Raw genomic sequence first — 24,639 nt, 5'->3', positions numbered from 1 at the left:
GGGACACCGTTTGGAACTGACACTGAAAGTCTAATCCCAGCAACACTGGGGCGCACAATTGGGGAAGGACGAATAATTTAAAGTGGGTGACCGTCACGCCCTGTACTTCCAGCGTGGCGATGCAATACCCCTTTATCCCAGTCGAGTGCGACCTCGTCGCTAATGAGATCCTCTGGGTAGTGGGGATAATGTCAAGTCCCCAACGGAGGGCCAGATCTGGCTGGATAAAACTGTCAGTTGACCCAGAGTCAAATAAGCAATTGGTGTAGTGTCCATGCACTTTAATCAGTTCCATTGTTCTGGTGAGGGGATGAGAGCATTGCTGGTTTAATGTTATTGAAGCAGTTGACAGGGGAGTTTTGCGCGATGACGTCACGCAACGGGATGACGTCACGCAACTCTCGAGGAGCAGGTTGGAGAACCTCCCGGAAGTGCTGTTGTGGCAGCGTTGGCGGGTGAATGGTAAGTAGTGGGGTTTGTAGTTGCTCGCGATTGGCGGTGGGTAGGTCGTTGGTCGTGGCGGTCGGGCCCTGGTGGTCGTCAGCGATGGACGCTAGACTGAGCACCTGGTTGGCCGCGGGGGTGGCTGTGGCGGCGGTAGCGTCGGCCCCGGGGGTGTCTGTGGCGGCGGCAGCAGCGTCGGTAGCGTCGGCCCCTGGGGTGTCTGTGGCGGCGGCAGCAGCGTCGGACCCGGGGGTGGCTGTGGCGGCGGCAGCAGCGTCGGACCCGGGGGTGGCAGTGGCGGCGGCAGCATCGGCCCCGGGGGTGGCAGTGGCGGCGGCAGCATCGGCCCCGGGGGTGGCAGTGGCGGCGGCAGCAGCGGCCCCGGGGGTGTCTGTGGCGGCGGCAGCAGCGTCGGTAGCGTCGGCCCCTGGGGTGTCTGTGGCGGCGGCAGCAGCGTCGGACCCGGGGGTGGCTGTGGCGGCGGCAGCAGCGGCGGTAGCGTCGGCCCCTGGGGTGTCTGTGGCGGCGGCAGCAGCGTCGGACCCGGGGGTGGCAGTGGCGGCGGCAGCATCGGCCCCGGGGGTGGCAGTGGCGGCGGCAGCATCGGCCCCGGGGGTGTCTGTGGCGGCGGCAGCAGCGGCGGTAGTGTCGAGTGTTCCGCACGGTGGCGAGAAGCGGGCCATCACCATGGTTGCGAGGGTGGTTTGCCCCTTCCGGGTTGGGCGTCTCCGTGACGTCAGGCGTTGCCGTGCATTGGAGCCCTCGCTCTCATTGGACGAGAGCTCTGGGGAAGAAGAGTTTGAATGGGATAGCGGCGATTGGGCTTCACACGAGGCACTGTGTTTGCCGGCGGCCATTTTAGACCTACAGACTGCAGCAAAGTGGCCGTTTTTAAGGCACTTCTGGCACTTGGCTTTTCTTGCTGGGCACTGGGACCTGCTGTGCTTGTCCCTCCCGCAGAAATAACATTTTGGGTTCGCACGGGGCAGGGTAGCAGCAGCTGACAGGCCGTCAGGGGTAGGGTAGAAGGGCACTCTACCCACATCAGAACGAGGGGTCCAGTCCCTAGAGAGCTCGGTGGACTTTAAGGCTGCATCCTCCATTGTGATTGCAATCCGGGCCACATCCTCTAGTTTTTCTACCCCTTGTTCGAGCAAGCGCAGCCTCACTTTATTCGATCTGAGCCCGGCCACATAGGCATCCCAGACGAGATCATTTGTGATCTCGGCAGCAGTTTTGTCCACACAGTTACAGTCCTTGCCCAGTGCCTTTAATACTTATAAATATGCCCTGCTGGACTCGCCGGGCTGTTGCTTCCTCGATGCAAGCACGAGCCGGGCATGAACTCTGTTCGCCGGTTGATCATACAGTCCTTTCAGTACCTTTATGGCTGCCGTGTATGTGGTCTCATCCTGGATGTTCTCGTAGACTCTCAAGGACACCATAGACAGCAATGCTGTTAGACGCTGGTTATCCTCCTCTACCTGAATGAATCTCAGGAAGTTTTCAAAGTTCAGCAGCCAGAAGTTAAAGGCTTTGAAGGCTGTAGCTGACTGTGGGTCGATATCAAGTTTTTCTGGCCAAGTTAAACGCTCCATCCCTTTCAAAAAAAATTCTTTTGCTAATAAAATTGTAGAGCTCGTCGAAAGAACCAAAGACTTGTTGATCCAAACCAAGGCTTTTATTAGCAAAAGACCGGAGCTCTTCACAGATGGCCGACCAGTCCGGAATGATCCGACCTGGCTAGGGACACAAACCTTTAAGGCCCAGACAATAGGTGTGGCTTAGCTCTCAGCCAATCGCTGTAAGCACGGTCTAGATACAGTAACTTTATACACTATGTACGTTGGTGATAGATCTGTACCATCACACTTGCTCACACAGGTGACCCCTTCCAAGGGCTGGCTCCTCCTGCTACTGCAGCCCTCATGACAGCCGCTTCCTGTGCTAGGGAGTGCTTTTTCTGCAACAAGTCCCAGCACCCCCGATCTCATTGCCCCGATCTCATTGCCCCGATCTCATTGCCCCGATCTCATTGCCCCGATCTCATTGCCCCGATCTCATTGCCCCGATCTCATTGCCCCGATCTCATTGCCCCGATCTCATTGCCCCGATCTCATTGCCCCGATCTCATTGCCCCGATCTCATTGCCCCGATCTCATTGCCCCGATCTCATTGCCCCGATCTCATTGCCCCGATCTCATTGCCCCGATCTCATTGCCCCGATCTCATTGCCCCGATCTCATTGCCCCGATCTCATTGCCCCGATCTCATTGCCCCGATCTCATTGCCCCGATCTCATTGCCCCGATCTCATTGCCCCGATCTCATTGCCCCGATCTCATTGCCCCGATCTCATTGCCCCGATCTCATTGCCCCGATCTCATTGCCCCGATCTCATTGCCCCGATCTCATTGCCCCGATCTCATTGCCCCGATCTCATTGCCCCGATCTCATTGCCCCGATCTCATTGCCCCGATCTCATTGCCCCGATCTCATTGCCCCGATCTCATTGCCCCGATCTCATTGCCCCGATCTCATTGCCCCGATCTCATTGCCCCGATCTCATTGCCCCGATCTCATTGCCCCGATCTCATTGCCCCGATCTCATTGCCCCGATCTCATTGCCCCGATCTCATTGCCCCGATCTCATTGCCCCGATCTCATTGCCCCGATCTCATTGCCCCGATCTCATTGCCCCGATCTCATTGCCCCGATCTCATTGCCCCGATCTCATTGCCCCGATCTCATTGCCCCGATCTCATTGCCCCGATCTCATTGCCCCGATCTCATTGCCCCGATCTCATTGCCCCGATCTCATTGCCCCGATCTCATTGCCCCGATCTCATTGCCCCGATCTCATTGCCCCGATCTCATTGCCCCGATCTCATTGCCCCGATCTCATTGCCCCGATCTCATTGCCCCGATCTCATTGCCCCGATCTCATTGCCCCGATCTCATTGCCCCGATCTCATTGCCCCGATCTCATTGCCCCGATCTCATTGTGTTCTGGCTGTGGTAAGAAAGGACATTGGGTGAGGATTTGCCATGTGAGAAGCCTGGGGAAGTCCATAGCCTGCACTGCTCCTGGACCCTATTCCAGCTCCACACTGTCTTCCCTGAATTTGCCTTAACTAACTTGCTGAACTACATACCAAAGGAGGATGGCTGCAAGAAAATTGCATGAAAATGCTTGGCCATCTTACCTTGACGCAAATTCAAATTCAACACCATCAACGTCAGAGTAGGAAAGAAGGTTGCAGTCTTGCTGTGCCAGGAGATTGATGCCATCTTACCTGCAGGCAACCCAGGACAGTGTGGACTACTCAAGTGAGGCGTACGGAGTCTCCAGAGTCCTAGCCTCAATGGTTCTAAATCGGGACAGACCTCATCAGCTTAACAACTCCATAGTGACTTAAGGTAAATGGACTACCCCACCACACCAAATGTCTAATCGACACAAGTGTATGTTCTCCTTCCAGTTGTGAGAGCTTTTATTAACACTACAGAGTAAAAACCACACCATTGTGCTGCAACACCTTGAATGGGCCTTTGCAGGGGCATTTCAGGGGTGTTTCTTGCTGTCCTTTGTGTACAAAAATTAAGTTGGTGGACTGTAGATCTGCATGGATGTGATAGGGTGGAAAGTCATGTCGGGAAGGTGGCAGAGGCTTTAGCTTACCCATTTGTTCACTCAAGCGCTGGAGGACATCTAAGACACTGGGTTGTTGGTGGGAGGGTTGAAGTGAATGTTCCCAGGATGGCAAGTGGGGAGCTGTACACCATCTTAGCAGATAATGCTGGCAAGTCTTCTTTTGATGCTGTGAATTCCCAGCAGCACCCATGGGAATTTGTCCATCCAATTCAGACCTTGTAGTCAATCTTTCAGGGCCATTTTCAGATGGCCCTGAAAATGTTCAACAAATCCATTTGCCAGAGGATGGTAGGACTTGTGTGGTGTAACTGGCTGCTGCAGAACTTGACTCAGTTGGACAAGAGAGAACTGGGCCCCTCTGTCCAAGGTGATGTGGATCAGGATGCCAAAGTGCGTGACCCAAGAAAGCTCTGATACAAGTCTGTGTCACATATGGGCAGGGGTATCACTTCCATTCAATGGGTAAAACAGTCAATTATTGTGAATAAATACCGCATACCTTGGCTCACGGGGCAGCGGGCCAATGATGTCCATGTGGTCAAACCGGTGTTGCGCTGGGACGAAATTCTGGAGAGGGGCTTTGGTGTGCCTGGAAATCCAAGCAAGTCTTAGCCCATAGTATACTCAGAAAAGGAGATGTAATTAATGCTGGCGGTCCAGTAAGATGGTGCCACCCCCCACCCCTACCCATGGTGCACAAACGGTCCCGTTATTCACCAGAAGAGAAAAAGGAAAAGGTGGAATGCAACATCACAGTCGACAGTCCCAATGGTGCATGTGTGCAGCCGTCCCAGGAAGTGACGGCACTGAAGATGACTTCCCTTGCTCCCACGTGACGCTGCTGGACTTCAGAATTTGTTTGGACGTAAACCTTCACAAAATTTCCTTTCTTCTCATATTTGGAGCAGATGGCATCCATGGAAGGGCAAATTTTCCTCAGGTGCTTAGCCTGCCTGCAGAGGTAGCACATCGTTTGGTTGCTAACGGCAGCGATGGTTAACTCAGGGTGGGAGGGGGCTTGCGATCCCACATCCCAAGATGGCAGCTGCATGTTCGCTGGAGAATGTTGTGGATGGTTACCTCTAGAGTGTTCGCCAGTTGATTGGTTTGAGGTAGGCTCAGTGGTCTCTGTTCAAGAAGCCTCTGCCTCACAGTCGGAGTGAACGCCCGTTATGCAGGTGTCTCTGATCAGTAACAGCTGTGTGTGCTGTTCTGTACTCACAGCCTAGCAGTTCCAGTCCCCTTGCAAGCTCCCACAGGACCTTGACGAAGTCATTGACGGTTTCCCCAGGTCATTGCCTGCATGAGTGGAGTATGTGCTGTGCATAGATCTCACTCACCTGGACTTTTATACTGGTCCTTCAGGGCGTCCATTGCAGCTCTGTATGTCTGGCTGGAAGACTCTGTGCCTGATGTAAGAGAATAGCAAGTGGAGCTTGTCCTCGTTATCCAAGATAGCTGCTGTGAGGAACTTTTCCAAAAATCAGCAGAGCCAGAGCGTGAACTTGTCAGCTGCCTTGAGTTCTCTCGGGTCGATTGCTCGGCGATCCAAATTCACATACTTGCCCATGTTCTGAAAATAAAAAACTTGCAAATAAAATTGATGCACAAAACTGAATGCTTTTATTTGCAAGAGATGGTCAGCATCCCTGTGTTGTTCGCTCACACAGACCTGGACTCGAACTGGGGGTAGGCTTGTGGCATGACCGCCTTTATGGGGAAGAAAAGGTCAACCAGGAAAGGTCATGTAATATATATATATATTAATATATAAATATATAAATAAGTGGTTTCACCACAAGAAGCAATATCCCACCACCACTCTCTTCCTTCTCCTGTGTAGCCAATGTCTAACCCAGTTGACTACCTCCCTATGAATATCTATCGTCTGTACCTTTCTGACTAACCTCCCATGGGGGACCTTGTCAAAGTCCCTACTAAGGTCTATGTAGACAACATCCACAGCATTTCCCTTACCTTCCCTGGTAACCTCCTCAAAAAACTGATTGGTTAAACATGACCTAATAATCAGTTCCTAGCTATCCAAATATTTTGTATACTTGATCCCCAAGGACACCTTCAACTGATGTCAGGCTCACATTTCTACAATTTCCAGGGTTAATTTTGGAGCAGTTCTTAAAAATAAACAAAATGACACAAACTACCCTAAAATCCTCTGGCACTACACCCGTGGCTAAGAACATTTTAAATACATCTTCCAGGGAACCTAAATTTCTACACTAGCTTCCCCAAATTATAACCATATAACAATTACTGTACAGAAACAGGCCATCTCGGCCCTTCTAGTCCACACCAATCTAAATGAACTCCACTAGTCCCACCTACCTGCTCCCACTCCATAACCCACCAGTCCCCTCACATCCATCATCCAACCTTCTCTTAAATGACAAAATTGATCCTGCTGCAACCATCTGTTCCAGAAGGTCATTCCACTCAGCCACCACACTGAGTGAAAAATCTTCCTCTTGTATTATTTCTAAAGCTTTCCCCCCCCCCCACCCTCATGTCCCCTCATTTCAATCTCACCTACCCTCAAAGGGAAGAGCCTATTCACATCTACTCTATCTATCCCCCTCAATTTTACATACCTCTATCAAATCCCCCTCAACCTTCTACACTCCAATGAATGAAGACCCAATCTTCTCAATCTTTGTATTCTAGATACTGCAATCCTTCCTATAATTTGGGGACCAGAACTGCACACAATATTCCAAACTTGGCCTCATCAGTGCCTTGAACAGTCTCAACATCACCTCCCAACTTCTATATTCTATGCTTTGATTTATAAGGCCAGAATACCAAAAGCCTTCTTCACCACCCCATCTACATGAGAATCCATTTTCAAAGAACGTTGAATCGTTACTCCAAGATCTCTCTGTTCCTCTGCATTCCTCAATGCCCTCCCCTTCACTGCATGTGTCCTGTTTTGATTATTCTTCCCAAAATGAAGCACTTCACACTTATCTACATTAAACTCCATCTGCCACCTTTCAGCCCATTCTTCTAAGCAGTCCAAATCCTTCTGCAGTCCCCAAAAAACCATCCTCACTATCCACAACTACCCCTATTTTTGTATTGTCTGCATACTTACTCACTTTATTTACCACTCCATCATCCAAATCATTAATGTAAGATACTCCAAGGGAACATCTTGTCAGGGCCCTGGAGATTTATTCACCCTTATTTTCTTTAAGGCAGCAAGCACTTCCTCCTCTTTAATCTGTATAGATTCCATGTCCTCACTGCTAGTTTTCCTTACTTCCTACAACTCTGCACTTTTCCTGAGTGAATACCAATTGGGGGGAATAAAACATTCAAGACCTCTCCCATCTCTTTTAGCTTCATACAAATCCGACCACTCTGATCGCCAAAGGGATCAATTTTGATCCTTACTATTCTTTTGCTCTTAATATACCTGTAGAAACCCTAAGGATTTGCTTCACATTGTCTGCCAAAGCAACCTTGTGCCTTCTTTTAGCAGTCCTGCTTTCTTTAATTTAAAAAAACTCCTCAAGTACCTCATTTGCTCTGTGTTAACAAACCTGCTTTATACCTATATTTTCTTCTGAGCCAGATCAACAATATCCATCAAAAAAAAAGCTACTTATGCCAGTATACTTTGCCTTTGATCTGGACAGGGACAATACAAACTCTAAAAATTTAACCTTTGAAGCTCTTCCTCTCACCTAGCACATTCTTGCACGAAAACAATTTAACCCAAATCCATATATTCTAGAACCTCTCTCATCTCCTTAAAATAGGCCTTTCTCCAATTGAGATTCTCAACCCAAAGCCAGACCTATCCTTCTCCATAATTAACTTGAAATGAATGGCATTATGATCACCAGACCCAAAATATTCATCTACACTTCTGTCAACTGTCTCATCTCCCCCCCCCCCCAAAAAAAAATCCAGTGTTACATTTGAATTGGTTCCTCTATATATTGATTTAGAAAACTTTCCTGAACACACTTGACATACTCCAAGCCATCTAGGATTTTTACAGTATAGGAGTCCCAGTCAATATGTGGAAAGTTAAAATCTACCATCACAGCTGTGTCCTACAGCTGTCTACCATCTCTCTAAAGATTTGCTCTTCAAATTCTCACCGACTATTGGGTGGTCTTTAATACAATCCCATACCTTTCCCATTCCCACCATTAAAGCCTGAGTAGACAGGTCCTCTGATTGGTTCTGCCTGAACACAGCTGTGATATTTTTTCCTGACTAGCAATGCCACTTCTCCCCCCTTCATTCCCCCAGTTCTATTGCACCTGAAACAACAGAGGCCCGGAACATTTAGCTACCAGTCCTGCCCATCCTGCAAGCAAGATTTACTGACAACCACAAAGCCATAATTCATAAGGATCATCTGCCTTTCCTATACTATTTCTTGCATTGAAATAAACACACCTGAGAAAATTACCATCACATACAACCCTTTGACATCTGACACTATATGCAATCTTCACTTCATCTTTTTCCCCCTCCACTCTCATATCTACCCTGGTAGAGTGGTTCCCATCCCCCTGCAAATCTAGTTTTAACATGGTTAATGGTAGGATACTTGACATTGTGAAAGGACAGAGGGACCTTGTGGTACAAATCCATAGATCTCTTAAGGTCACCACACAAGTTGGTAGAAGTTATGTTGGCTTATGATATGCTGGGCTTCATTAATCAGGGGACCAAGTTCAGAAGTCGTGAGATAATGTTGCAGCTCTACAAATCTCTGGTGAAACCACACATAGATATTTACTACAATGTTGTCTGGATTGGAAAATGTGTCTCATGATGCAAGGTTAGCAGAGCTAGGGCTTTTCTCTTTGGAGAGAAGAGAGAGGAGACATGACAGAGGTCCATGAGATTATGAGAAGCAAAGATAAGAGAGACAGTCATCACCTTTTTCCCCCCAGGGTGGGAGTAGGAAACACCAGAGGACATCTGTAACAACGTGAAGGGAGGAAAGTTTAGGGGAAAGATCAGGGGCCAAATGTTTATAAAAAAAAGTTGTGGGTGCCAGGAAAGCATTGCTACTGGAACACTTGGTGCATTTAAGAGACCATTAAGACAGGCAGATGGATGAAGAAAAAAAAAAGAGGGTTACGAGATAGGAAGGGTTTTGATTTTTTTTTTGAAAGTATATAGGGGCTGCCGCAACATTGTGGTCAGAAGTGCCTGTGCTGTGCTGTTATGTTCCCTGTACCTTACAGCTTCTGTAGAGAGAGAAATTGACCCAGCATTTTAAGTTGATAATATTGTCCAAGAATGCTGTTTAGTTTTGCTGTCTCTTTCAAACAAACATGCTCAGGTTTTCCCAATAGAGTTAATTCTAATGCCTGTGATTTCACAACCATCCTATAATACGTAACGGATTGGAAATAGCTTTATTCAATTTTAATTTTATTCATCAAAAAACCAGCACAAGCTATTAGTTCTGATATGCTCATTGATTTCTCTTTCCCAAATCTCAGACCATTTCTAGCAATTTAGAGTGCCCCCTTAAAATGTAAATAGTTTATTTTATTAATATAATTTTATTAATAATTTTTTTCAATTCAATTGATTTAAGCTGATTTTATTAACACGAGTCAAGGATCTTCCATTTAATACTTTATTGCTCTGTCTTTTAAAGCCAATATTTCAATGCATTTCCATTATTTATTTTTAAAGTAATATTTAACCAAAAACAGAGCTAAAATTACTATAGTTGTCCTGTAATACGGTGGTCAGAGCCATTTAACTTCGTCCACATTTAATTTTATTTTTAATAATCAGAGCATTGCAATACAAAGGTAGCACAAATAGCAAGGAATACTGGGATAAATGCTCCACAAATGTGTTGGTGGCAAAAATTGCTAAAGGAATCCAATGCCCAAACATACTGGAGAAACTCATCAGGTCACACAGCATCCATAGGACGTAAACGATAGTTAACATTCGGACCCGAACTATTTGTCCAGGTATCCTTATCTGTTCAGATCACACACTAGTTTCATACCGTCTAGTGAACATTTTGCACCATAGTGAGAGACATGAATTGATTAGTCTGTTGCGTAGCCCAATACCTTTTCCACATGAAGTTTAAACAGTTGATTTAATAGTTTCCCATGATGGATTTGATTTAATTTATTGTTGTAAAGATAAAATAATGTTGTATTGCTCAAACTATTTGCACAGTAATGTATTTATACCCAAATTGTGTTAGGGGGAAAAATGATACGTTTGCATTTTAACCTACTCAATGGCAGTGCAGCTGTTGGAATTTTATTCCCACCCCATTTAGCTTGTCAATAGCCATTCAATGAGAATACCAATTGTTCTTTCTGATTATTTTTTTCCCCTCTTACCACTTCTACCAATGAACATTCCTTAAATTGTACTTCAGATTTCCTGTTCTAGCATGGATGACCTTACATTTAGGGGCAATGGTGACTGGGCAAGAGTCCAGATTGCCACTTACAGAAATATGCTGGAGAATGGATTAAAATAAAAATCAGAAGAATTGACCAAAGGCTGTATATGCATTTTTATATATTATAATGCTAAGAAATCTCAGGTTAAAATTTGCAGAGGATACCAAATTGAAGGTCATGGGCTTTTGCAGTCATCAATATTGATTGCAAAATTCCTTTTTTTTTTAAAAAAGCACTTACATTTTAAATTAGCCAACTAAAGCAGCATGCCTTCCACAGGCAGACAGGAATCTCCAGGTACAGCCTTTTTCAAACAGAAGAATCTTTGCATTGACAGCGTGGTGTGAGGTCAACTCCATTCTGGCATGTCCCCAATGTCACTTACCAATTTTTATTGATGCATTAAAGGGAGACCTCTATGGGTGCATCACTGCTTGGCAATGTGAAGTGTTCAGTCCAAAACTACAAACTGAAGAGAGTTGTAAAAGCATCTCAAGCTGTTATGCAAACCTACCTCCCCTCCATTGACTCCATCTATACCTCTGGCTGTCTCAGGAAATTTATCAATAGATTCCAGGAATATTCCCACCCGAGCCACACTTTATTCACCAATCGACTGGCAAAAAGAAGATATGTTAGCATGAAAACACAAGCCTCCAGCTTCAGATTTTCCTCCCATGCTTTTATCAGGCTCTTGAATAGACTTTACATCTGTAAAGGATGATGCTTCACCACTATGTCACTGTACTTTTCTGTACAGACTGCATTTTCACTTCTTAACCCCACTTTGTTTTATTATTCCCCTGCCTGCTGCACTTGAGCATAGAGTGACCTACCTGGATAGTACAAAGTTTAAAAAACTGTATCATGGTACACATGACAAACAAGTCAATCAACTGAATATATACAGGAGGCCAACTTAGGGATGCAACTCTCGCATGGCTTTAAATGGGAGTTACACAAGACTTGGTTTTTCTTAGTCCATTAGCAGAGAGAGTCAGAGGCAATCATCCAGAGTGAGCTCTCCTTTTAGAGCACAAGTCTTAAAAATCAGAACTTGTTCCCTCCACCCTTCTCTGCTGTTCTCAGTGCTCCTGATTACTTGTAAAAGAGACATGGGAACACCACCACACCAGCCTCTTGATAGCCAATCCCTCAACCTTCAAATGCATCCTCCAACAAATTGCCCAAATCTTTATCTGACCAACACCCAACCCCGATAATCCTCTCCACTCCAGGTACTCATCTCCAATATGCCCAAGCCTCGCAACCCTGCCTCTTCTGCACCCACCCCCTGGAATCTATCATTTCTGCATCTTTGCATTGGAAGAGGCAAGCATCTTGGATACCACACTTTAGCTTCTAGGGGAGTTGGGAACTAGCACAAAATTGGAACTGATCACTTCCCCACTCCATCTTCTCGGATGCTTTACAACATCAGGTCAATGTTTTTTTTGCAGTAGAGAAAGATCTGTTTAATGCTATTTTGTTTCTGTTCATTATTCTAGTCTTCTGTGACCTACTCTGGTAATGACAGTGTTAGAATTCTGTTTATTTTCAGATCCCGGCAGTTGTCTTCTAGTTCCAGATTCTAGGTTTCATTAACATTAATTATTAACCCATTGTAGCCATGACTTGACCTGCCAAGGCCATTAGCTCTGGAATTCTTTCCATCTACCCCAAATCTTCCATGACCCTACCCTCTTTTCTGGAAAAGGCTCCACAAAACAATCACTTGATCAAGCCTTGGCTCTATTTAGTTTTCAATCAATTTTTCCTTGCATTTCTTGGTGGATTTTTTGTTGTTGTTGCACAACTCAGAAAATGCTTCAAGCTGCTTTAATGTCATTACAAATACAGTGCGACACAAATGAATGGCATTCATTGGAAAATAATACTAAGGAACCCAAGTAATGGATAGCCAAACACTTGAATTATATGCGAGTATCAGGAATGGTTTTCCTCAGTGTAATCTAAATGTGGAACAGATGGCCTCAAGAGCAGCAAAACAATTAGAATTATTTAAACAGGAACTACTTTAATCAGTTGTTTGAGACATGGAACTCCGTACTAGTTGATGCGGGGAAAGAGGAAGCATTGAAGAGGTTAAAAGAGGCAATGATATATAAAGAGGCAGCTGGGCAGGCTGGACAGAAATGAAAGGAATGGTTATTTATGTGGAGTATAAACAACAGCATAGACCGGTTGGTTCAGACCACTTGTTTCTGCATCAGAGAATGTAGCAGGTTTTTTAAAAAAGTGTGAATTCAAGTTTTGAAAGAAATCAGAACAAATATGATCAACCCATTGAAAAAAATCATAGGTAAGTTACGCAATATTACTGGTAGCTAAGTGATACTACAATGCAACACTTCCTGCACTGTTTTTATATTTATAGTGCTTGAGTTTAATCATTACAGATCATTGTTAGTTTAAGAGCAAAATTCTTTAACCCACCCCCCAACCATTACCCCACCCTTGTTTACACATTCATGCTCAGACAAGTTGGTTGGTGAAAAGCAGCTATTGCTCCATACTTCACATTACATCACTGATACAGCAATTAATACGTACATGTTTAATGTTTAACAGAATCCTATGTTCTGAAGTTCACATTCAAAGATTTGGAGAGAGTACTCATTAATTACTTCTAGCTTTCTGGCAAAAATACAAGCACAAGGAAGAACAGATTTGGACAAAGAGAATTGGAGATTTCCAAGGAGGTGAATATTTTGTCGATTTGAAGGAAAACGCTCACATTTGCGAAAAATTATAATTTTTGTTGCATTATGTGTAACTAACAGTTGAACTACTTCTCGTTTTACTTCCAGTATTTACTCTCAGGTGATTTTTTTTTTTAAACTTGAAATTTTTTTGTTGCATTTTTAAAACCATGGAAAACCACATTGACTGTGAATCCTATTTTAACCACAAACATGTACTTGATTTTGAATATAAAATTTCAGTCAAGATTTTTCTTACTGTATTTTATAGTATTATTCTTGTGGCAGGTTTAATTGGAAATAGTTTAACCATTAAGGTCGCTCAGGTTCTTCAAAAGAAAGGCTACCTTCAAAAGAGTGTTGCTGATCATATGATCAGTCTCTCCTGTGCAGATTTACTCGTTCTGTTACTGGGAATGCCAGTGGAATTATACAGTGCGATATGGTATCCATTTTCAACATCCCACGGAAGTGCAGCCTGCAAGATTTATAACTTCCTCTTTGAAACCTGCAGCTATGCCACAATATTGCACGTTGCTACTTTGAGTTTTGAACGTTATATTGCTATTTGCCATCCATTCAAATACAAGTCTGTATCCAGTTCAAGAACAGTGAAGCTGATTTGCTTTGTCTGGCTGACTTCAGTTTGTGTAGCCCTACCACTCCTCTTTGCAATGGGCCTGGAGGATCCATTGGAGCCCTTTGCTGTCAGTGACCACAACCTTCATCGCAGTAACTGTGACAACAGAAAATCAAACCGTACCATTTGCACCAACCTCAGCTCTAAACAGAAAGTCTTTCAGTCAAGCATTTTCACTGCTTTTATCCTTTATGTTGTGATTCTGGTCTCGGTTGCATTTATGTGCAAAATGATGAGCACATCAATTGGAATTGATTCGCAAGATAAAGGCCCGTCAAAAGAAAGGAGTACAAAAATTGATTCGTCACGAAAACAAAGCATCATCTTTTTGGGTAAGTGCTTCAGCATTCACTAATTCAATACCTTGTTGCATTTTACAATCTGCTAGAAAATGTGGGCAAGCCAAACCAATGCATATACAGCTGTGGAAAGTATAGAAGACCCGTCACCTTTTTAACTTTTTGCTATACCCCAAGCATGCCTTTTCAATTGCTTACATTAATATTTATTCCAGTCCTGTTGAGGGAGAGGGATTCTGGTCACTTTCATTCAACTTACTAGAGTGTCAGCTATTGCTTAAATTCACTTCCACTCATTCCAACAGGTCACTAAGTAAATTTGTACCCAAATAGGGCAGATTGGTTAGGTCTGCAATATTGACCTGAACTGGGTGAAGGCAACAAATGCATGTCGAATACCAAGACATAATACATCCCACAGAAGGTTTCCACCAATATCCAACAAGAAGCCAGTATCCAGTTTTTGGCAACTTTCAAACTGTAGAAACTTGTACCTTAATAGTTCTCTCAGGCGTTGCAGGACAAAAAATAATTGAAAGTAATCCAAGCTGCTATCATTAAAGAGAGAAAAAAAAATCAAACCAGCAGACTTTTCTTTTGATGGTATCAAGGACAAGACAAATTGCAAAAGCTTCTTTGAGAGACAAATGAGTAAAAAATAGACAAACAAATGCATTTATATCATGCCATTTATTAGACCATTCAAAAGGGCTTTGGGGCCAGTAAAGAACATTTTAAGTGTTACAGAGGAAATGTGGTAACTAATTTGTGTGCGCCAAACTCTCACAAATAGCAACTCGCTTAAGTTCCAAAGTTGCATAGATTTCTTCCTCAAAAAGCCACTGCCTTTGCCAGTAAAAACACTAAGATGTTGGAGGAACTCACAGGACACAAGAGGTCCATAGGAGGCAAATAGATACAACAGACATTTCAGACCAGAGTCATCCTTCAAGGAAGAAATAATAGAAGTAGACAGGAACCTGAATAAAAATGCTGGGAGAGAAGGGAAGATCAGGAGCAAAAAGCATTGGGCAAAAGACCATAATTGGGTATGGATAGGAAAGCAGGAGAAGAAAGGTGAGAATTGAATGGGAGAGGGGGTGGATCTGTAAATGTGTATCTGGAGAAAAAGAGAGCTAAAGATAGATGGAGCTAGAGGAAAGGAGAAATAGGGATGGAGAAGGTGGGGCTGGGTCATTGTTAATGCCATTCGGTTGAAGGATGTCCAGATGGAAAACAAGGTGTTATTTCTCCAATTTGCAGGTGGTTGCAGTCGGAGAGTGCACAAAACAATGGACAGACATGACTGCTTGGAAATGGGGCAGGGAATTGAAATGGGTTGCCTCTAGAGATCCCTGCTATTGCAGCAAATGGAGTGAAGGTGCTCAGTAAAGTGATATGCCTGCCTACATCCAGTCTCTTTGATGCAGAAGAGGCCACAACAGGAACACAGGGTGCAGCAAATCATCCCTGCAGATTATCCCTGAGAGATACTGTTTCACTTGGAAAGATTGTTTAGTGTCCAAAATGGTGATGAAGGGAGAGAGGTGGGTGCAAATGTACCATTTCTTGTGGTCACAGGGGTAGGTACTGAGGGGGAAAATGATGGGAAGGGAAGGACAAGGGAGTCACCAGCAGAGAGGTCCCCGCAGAAGGTGAAAGGGAAAGTCCTGTCAGGTATTAAGATATGTAGTAGGTGGTAGAGATGGCAGAGGATGATGTATTGGATGTGGAGGCTGGTGGAGTGGTAGGCAAGGACAACAGGAAACCAGTCCTTGTTGCCTCTGGGGGCAGAGAGGCCAGGGGATATGTACAGGTGAGGGCCAAGTTGATGGTAGTAGAGGGGAAGCAATATTTTTGAAGAATATCTCAGATGATCTTACATGGAAGATCTCATCTTGGCAATCTGATTGTCTCCCATTCTCGTACCACCCTTTTCTACCCAAGATACATAAACCTAACCATCCAGCCAGACCCATTGTCTCTATTTGCTCTTACCCCACAGAACTAATTTCATCCTACCTTGATTCCATCTTTTCTCCCCAGTTCAATCCTTCCCCACCCACATCTGCGACACTTCACACACCCTCCACCTCCTCCAAGACTTCAGATTCCCAAAACAGTCCACCTCATCTTCACAATGGATGTCCAATCCCTTTACACCTCCATTCCCCACACAGGCCATAAAACATTGCTTTTTCCTGGACCTCAGACCTGAGCAGTCACCTTCCACCACCACCCTTCTCCACCTGGCAGAACTTGTCGTTACCCTCAACAACTTTTCCTTCAACTCATCCTATCACCTCCAGATTAAAGGAGTAGCTATGGATATCCACATGGGTCCCAGTTATGCCTGTCTGTGGGATTTTTCTTTGGAGCAAAACATGCTACAAGCTTACACAGGCAAGACCCCCCCCCCCCCCCCCACTACAACTCCTACGCCGGTACATCGACGACTACATCAGGGTAGCCTCATACACCCACGGTTAGCTCGTCAATTTCATGGCCAATTTCCACCCCAACCTAAAACTCATCTGGTCCACCTCTGATGACACTCACCCTTTTCTGGACCTCTTTCTCCATCTCAGGAGACAGACTCTCCACTGACAATTATTACAAACTTTATAACTCCCACAACTACCTGAACCACACGTCCTCACACTGTCCCTTGCAAGGATTCCATCCTCTTCTCTCAATTTCTCCGTCACTGCTGCATCTGCTCCCAAGATGTGGTCGTCCAGTCCAGAGCCTCTGAAATGTCTGCCTTCTTCCACAAACATGGCTTCCCCTCCACTATTAACTCAGCCATCACCTGCATCTCCTCCATTTCCCGTTCATCTGCCCTAGCCCCCCTGTCCCTAGAAACAATAAACAGAATCCCCCTCGTCCTCACCTACCATCCCACCAGCCTTCGCATCCAACACATTATCTGCCGGAATTTCCAGTGCTTATTGTAGAACCCCACTACCAGACATTTTTCCTTCTCCTCCCCTCTCAGCCTTCCATAGGGACCGCTCCCTCCATGACTCCCTGGTGCACTATTCCCTCTCCACCCATCGCCCCTACAGCAACTTCCACTGTGATCCTAGGAGGTGTAATAACTGCACCCACTCCTCCTCCTTCACCATGGTCTGAGGTTCCCAACAGACCTTTTAGGTGAAGCAGCACTTCACCTGTACCTCCAAAGAACTTATTTACTGCATCCAGTGCACCCTCTGTGGCCTTCTCTACATCGCAGACTGGTCAAAGATTAGAAGATCGCTTCATCCAGCATTCCACTCTGTCCGCAACAAAAGCGACCACTCCGTAGCTAACCATTTCAATTCTGAGTCTCACTCTCAAGTTCACATCTGTTCATGGACTTTCACACTACCCCACCCAGATTGGAGGAACAACAGCTCATTTTCAGTCTGGGAACCCTTCAACCCGAGAGCATAAACAGCGAGTTCACTGGATTCCACCAATCAGCTTGCTTTTTCCCCCCACCTCCCCCTCAACTAGATATTCCAGTTCCTACTTCCTTTCCTTTCTCTCTCCACTTAGCCTAGACTCCTTCCCCCCCCCCACCCTTCCTGCAGTTTCCCCTTCCCAATTTCATTTGACATCTCTCATGTTCTCCCACACCTTGATGAAGGGCTCAAGCCCAAAAGGTTGGTTCTGTATCTTTACCTTTGTGGTTAAGTGGATAAAATGCAGGAGAAACAATGTCAACAGAATGCTGTGTTTTACCTCCAACAAAGGAATGGAATCCTTACATGGGTCAGGGTGTTGATGAGCTACAGTCAAGGCAGCTGTGGAAGGTAGAAAATATCTGATGTGTGTGTCTCCCACCATTCAAAAGTGTATGGAGATTGTAGATCAATTGGTGTATGGGGAAGGGGGGTGGGGAGAGAGGGAGAAGGGCACAGGCTTTTGGGCAAGAAATTAATTTTAAAAGTACAACTTTTAAAGGACCTTTTAAATGCTATACATCTTAAGACAAGAATGAAAAGAAAACCAATCTGCTCAACACCACTTTGCTCGAGCCTTTGAAGATCAGTCCAGTTGGTTCCATCCTTTGCTTTTTGTCTGATAATTTTGAAACCAATACCCAAAGGTTGCAATCTCTTTTCACGATTATTGCTCAACTGGTGTAGGTTCTGTATCTGTACAGCCAAAGCATTCCACTGCCTTGAAATACTTTCCTTCATCCTTCCCTGATCCCTTTGCTAAACCCCTTATATCTGCACCCTCACACTTTCCACACTCTCCCCCACATGATCAATCCTTCAAATCACCAATTACTTTCTATTTCAAATAATATTAATACAATTTCAAACCATAGGTTTTGGTGAATTCTCAAACACTTTCTCTTAATGGCCACTGTTTAATGATCAATAATGATGCACTAAAACAAATACTGCAAGCTCAGCATTTTCTCTCTGACAATGAACACAGTAAAAGTTTGAAGTTATTTAACACCAGAATGAGGAGCTAGCACCAAAAGTTATGAAAAAGACTACAGTTTAAAACAGGGCAGTCAACTCACATCATTACAAAATTTGAAGATTAAAGCACCTTGGAGTACAAATTCAGTGAAGCCAATCGAATGTTGAAAGTAGACATCTTATGGATGATCTGCTGCTAATGTGAAGTGACAATAGAAGAATCTATCACCAATTGACATGGTCTGCTTTCCAATAACTTTCAACTTTCCCTTCCAAGGATCAAGAAAGTGATTTTCATCAGGTCCCGATTTTGGTCTCCTTATGCTTGCAACTCAATAAATTCAGCCTGCTAAATCCATGCCAGCATTTCCATTCTTCTCATCTTATCCTTGAAACATTTGCATCAAATCTCTCCTACCTACAGCTTTTGATCATCGGGGTAATTTACAGGAGCTAATTAACACAGCACATCTTTGGAATGGGGAACCCACACAATCACGGGGGGGGGGGCGAAATCATACTGGCAGCACCCAAGGTCAGAATCAAATGCAGTTTGCCGGAGCTTTACTGCTGCACCAATAATTTCTGCTCTTAAATAATAGGCAAGAAACATTTACTCATTACAAGGCAGGCTCTCTGCACTTCACTTTCTTGTTAGCAATTTTGACATTAGAATTTCATTCGAAGATGAATTGATTAATTAAATAACAATTCTACTCAATTAGGGGAGCTCATTTATTAATACTGATGTGCCCCAGTATCTGACCAGCCAAATACTGGAGCTATGAATCAGTTATTACTTGAAGTAGTTTTGGAAATTTATTTTTGCCATGTCAGGCTTTTGATTCATTTAAAAAATCTTTTATTAAATGAAATGTTATTTTTACTCTCCTCAGTATTTGTCTCAAATTTCAGGGTTGTTTCCCTAAATTCAGGTCCAGCATTCATATTTACCAAGACCAAAACTAAACTTATTGTATCATCTTTTGCAATCTCAAGTAATCAGATTTCTATCCTGCAAGTAGTTTCACTTTATATAAAAAGCTTAAAGCCACAGTTGCATTTTTAAAAAAAAAACAGGAAACACGTTTGCAGTTAAAGAGGGGCACCATTATTAAACTTCCTTTCAAGCTAAGGTGGGGCGGGGGGGGGGGGTTGATTCTTATTAATCAAAATATTCCATTTGTTAAGCATAATGACCCATCAGACAAAAACAGTTGTTACATTATTGTTTCAGGGAAACTGTACGACAAAATGGTGGCTTTTTCCCCCAATGTAGATGATGTGGGGTTTTCCCAACATTTCTTCTTTGCCCGACTTGAGTCTATATTCTTAGGTCCTAGGTGGGAATTTTAATTGTTGGTCAAATCTGGTTTTAGATCACTTCTCTATTAACCCTGCCACATTAAAAAAAAATCAGATTATGGGTGTATTTTTTCATCCTACTAACAGGATTCTTCCCCTCCCCCCCCCGCCCCCCAAAATCAACCATACATTTTCCATGGATTGATTTTTTTTAAAATTGATAATCAATTGATCCCACTAACTCATTCTAGTTATTACTATCTTTGGCTTGGCTTCGCGGACAAAGATTTATGGAGGGGGTAAAAAGTCCACGTCAGCTGCAGGCTCGTTTGTGGCTGACAAGTCCGATGCGGGACAGGCAGACACGATTGCAGCGGTTGCAGGGGAAAATTGGTTGGTTGGGGTTGGGTGTTGGGTTTTTCCTCCTTTGCCTTTTGTCAGTGAGGTAGGCTCTGCGGTCTTCTTCAAAGGAGGTTGCTGCCCGCCAAACTGTGAGGCGCCAAGATGCACGGTTTGAGGCGATATCAGCCCACTGGCGGTGGTCAATGTGGCAGGCACCAAGAGATTTCTTTAGGCAGTCCTTGTACCTTTTCTTTGGTGCACCTCTGTCACGGTGGCCAGTGGAGAGCTCGCCATATAACACGATCTTTGGGAAGGCGATGGTCCTCCATTCTGGAGACGTGACCCATCCAGCGCAGCTGGATCTTCAGCAGCGTGGACTCGATGCTGTCGACCTCTGCCATCTCGAGTACTTCGACGTTAGGGATGTAAGCGCTCCAATGGATGTTGAGGATGGAGCGGAGACAACGCTGGTGGAAGCGTTCTAGGAGCCGTAGGTGGTGCCGGTAGAGGACCCATGATTCGGAGCCGAACAGGAGTGTGGGTATGACAACGGCTCTGTATACGCTTATCTTTGTGAGGTTTTTCAGTTGGTTGTTTTTCCAGACTCTTTTGTGTAGTCTTCCAAAGGCGCTATTTGCCTTGGCGAGTCTGTTGTCTATCTCATTGTGACAAAATGACAATGACAATGAGTTATTACTATAGTATTTTAATATATGATCATGCCCCTCTTATAACATCAATGATTTTTCATAATCTTCCTCAAGCAAAAAGACATTGGTATTTCAATTCAGCTTTACTATCAGATAGCGACTGTGAAGTTTATGGAAGAACGGGCAACTTTTTTTGACACTAATGTCTCATTGGAACTTCTTGGAGGTTAAATTATTTCTTGTACTAATAATAAAGGCCAATAAAGAAAGATTAGAATTAATTAATCAAATTAAACAAATAGATAAACAATATGCTTGTTGAAAATCTGAAATTATATAAAAAGCAAATTGATCTCAAAACTAAATTTGATCTTCTTTTGACATATCTGATTGAATGTCAACTTCAGGACCAAGAGTCCGTTTTACAGTGATAAATCTAGCAAGTTTTTAGCCAACCAATTGAAAGGAGTTGGAGCTAAGCAACATATTACAAAAGATTTGCAAGGATAATTGTAACATTACTAAAGATCACTCAGAGATGAATGATAAATTTAGAAAATTTTACTCTCCACGTACTTCTGAAGGTACAAACACAAATAGTTTGATGATGAACTTCCTAGATCTGTTAAATATTCCCATGGTCACCTTGGATAATCAAATGAGATCAGATGAGTCTATAATCACAGAAGGAAATAGTTGCAACTATTTCCTTATTACAATCTGGAAAGTCTCTGGGACCTGATGGCTTCCAGTAGAGACTTTCCAAATCACTTTCTCATTGTTATCTGACTTATTTAAGCAAGGCAAGCTCCCAGAATCATTTAATGAAGCTTGTATATCCAGTACAGTGAAGAAAGGTAAAAAGGTACAACTAAATGCTTTTCCTATAACATTCAATAAAAAAATGGACTAATTTTAAATTCTAGCTAAGGTCTTAGCCAATAAGATGGAAAATATTTTGCCATTATTTCTGAAGATAATTCAACTTTTATTTAAAAATATTCATATATTAATATGTCACTTATTCAATATTCTTTATTTGCCATCTAGTGAGGCTCCTGAATGTGTTCTTTCACTAAATGCCAAAAAAAGTATTTGATCAGGTAGAATATTTGTATTTGCTCACGATCTTAAAAATAAATAGTTTGATCCTAGTTTCATTGCATGGACCAAATTATTGGATTCATGTCCTACTGCTTCAATTCTTACTAATTTACAAGAGTCACAACCTTTTAATCTTCAATGAGATACTTGTCAAGGATGCCCTCAAAGTCCATAACTTTTTGATTTGGCTATTGCATTTCAAGAGTGTAAGAATATTTCATGGATATGGAGGAAGGGAATGAATAAAGTTTCTTTACACAGATGATCTTTTACTATTCATTTCAAACCCTGATACCACCTTACTCTTCCCCCCCCCTCCCCACACCCATGATATTACTTACAATTTTCAGATTTTCAGGTTAAAAATTACGTTTGCATAAAAATGATTTTTTTTTCCCCCTTGAACACATCTTCATAATGCTAGATCTCCTTTAAAAGGTTGCTAGAAATCAATTCACTTTCCTTGGTATTACAATGACAAAGAATCAAACATCTTTTAAAGAAAATTTCCTTACTTTGTTAAACCAAGTGAAACAGCAATGGTTGCCTTTGTCTACATCTTTGGTTGGCTGTATTAATTCCATTAAAATCAATATTTTACCCAATTTTAAAAAAATCAATACCAATTTTTAATCCCGTCATTTTTTGATTTGACTATATTGCCTTGTGTGGAAGGGTAAACACCCTCATTTAAATAAAGTGCATCGGCAAAAATCTAAAAGAATTGGCATTACCCAATTTCAGATTTTGTTATTGGGTGGTCAATATACATTGCCTTATGTTTTGATGAAATTTTTATAAACAAGATGACCATCCATTATGGATAGCAATGGAATTTAATTCTGCTAAAAAATATTTCCAATTTATCACTCCTTGGATCTTCACTTCTTCCAAATAAATTAATAGATAATCTTATTGTTAAGCATTCTGTAAGAATATGGCTAAAGTTTTAAAAACATTTTGGATTTCACAATTTTTTCTCTTTCAAGTCCTACCTATTTTATCTAATAATTTTCTCCCCCAACCTTCTTTACATGACTGTCTTTCAGGAATCAATCTTTCAGGAGTCTTTCAGACCAGATTTTCAATATTTTAAAGATTTTTTTTGTTGACATCTTTGTATCATTCAAACAACTCTCTAAAATGTTTAAATTTACCAACACACATTTCTTTATATATTTTCAAATTAGGCATTTTCTTCAATCTCAGATGTTTGAAACTCCTGATGTGAACTTTGTGGATGAGTTTTATTTTTAAAAAGTATTTCAGCCTTCTCATAAAGGTTTAATATCTATTATTTATGATGAGATACTATGTTTAAGAGAGGCACTATTATTTAAAATTAAATATGCTTGGGAACAGGTTTTAAACTTTTCAATATCAGATGAAGCTTGGGATTTAATTTTTAAGTTGGTCAATAACTCATCATTATGTGCTCATCATTGTTTACTACAATTTACATTTGTGCATGTCCAAAGCTAAATTATCTCATTTTTATCCAGATATAAATACTTGCTGTGATAGATGCAAGAAAGGAGTGACTCTTTAATTTCTAGGTTATGAACTTGCACTAGTTTGAATAAGTACTGGAGAGATTTCTTCCATAGATTATCTTTAAAATTTTAACATAAATTGGGAACAGAATCCTTTGGCTGCTTTTTCAGAATAACAGGAAGGGTTGATGTTCTTTTGACTTCAATTAAATGTTGAACTCTCCTTCGCTTCTCTTTTGGCTAGATCGGTGATATTACTTAGATGGAAGGATGCTGCACCCCCCTCTCATGTTCAGTGGCTGAGAGATATTATGTCATGTTTAAACTTAGAAAAGATTGGTTATTCAATGAATAATTCAGGTATAAAATTTGAAATGCTCTGGGGGCCATTAGGAGACATTTTCATAGTCCTTAATATGATATAAGGATTGCCTTTTTTCTGTTTTCATTTTAAATATTGATTATCATGATTATGCTGATTATCATGCAATGTTGATAAAGTAGGGATGGGGTTTGGATTTCTTTAATCTGGTTAAAATTATTAATGATTATAAATTGTAGATGTATATTATGATTTCTGTTTTTTTAAATAATTATTTAATCTGTTTTTACACTCAACACTCCACAATTGCTTTTTGTACTTTTGTTCTGCTTTATAATCAAAAATTTTAAAAAAATTCTATCCTGCAATTTTACAACTTTCAATTCATCCAACAAACTTGTCAATCCCCCCCCCCCCCTCAAAAATGCATATTTATTTGGAAGAATCAATGTACATAACTTTGATGCATCATTTTTATTCTGGTCACGGTTCACTTTGCAAAAATATTGTGTACATCTTCCCTTAACCAATGTGCCATTTTCTTGATTACATTATGCATTAGGAACTATTTTAACCTGAACTATAGAGTCATGCATCATGAAGTATTATAGTTTTAAGATAATAGACTTGGGTATTGTTAGGTAAAAACATCATGAGCTGGGAATGTAGAGGGAGTCACCCAGTGCTGGGCCGTAACAAGATGCAGTTGTGACCTTGTACTCTCAAGATAAGAGTGGGGATGACAAATTGATGTGCAGGAGGCTAGCAGAGAGGGACAGCAACAGTTTATTCATTGGAC

General features: G+C 42.7%; 1 protein-coding gene across 1 annotated transcript in view; it reads left to right on the top strand.

The window, feature by feature from the left end:
• Window positions 1-412: 412 nt before the first annotated feature.
• LOC138762031 (G-protein coupled receptor 39-like) overlaps window positions 413-24,639 on the top strand; it is a 113,410-nt gene continuing 89,183 nt past the window's right edge. The window contains exons 1-2 of the mRNA XM_069935213.1: window positions 413-462; window positions 13,128-14,230. Of these exons, the coding sequence (XP_069791314.1) occupies window positions 13,429-14,230 (802 nt within the window). The 5' untranslated portion in view covers window positions 413-462; window positions 13,128-13,428. The remainder of the gene's footprint in view (window positions 463-13,127; window positions 14,231-24,639) is intronic.

This window comes from Narcine bancroftii, chromosome 4, assembly GCF_036971445.1.
Source record: "Narcine bancroftii isolate sNarBan1 chromosome 4, sNarBan1.hap1, whole genome shotgun sequence".
Lineage (NCBI taxonomy): Eukaryota > Metazoa > Chordata > Chondrichthyes > Torpediniformes > Narcinidae > Narcine > Narcine bancroftii.
Note: the sequence above shows the minus strand (reverse complement) of the source record. Positions and strands in the feature narration are given on the sequence as shown.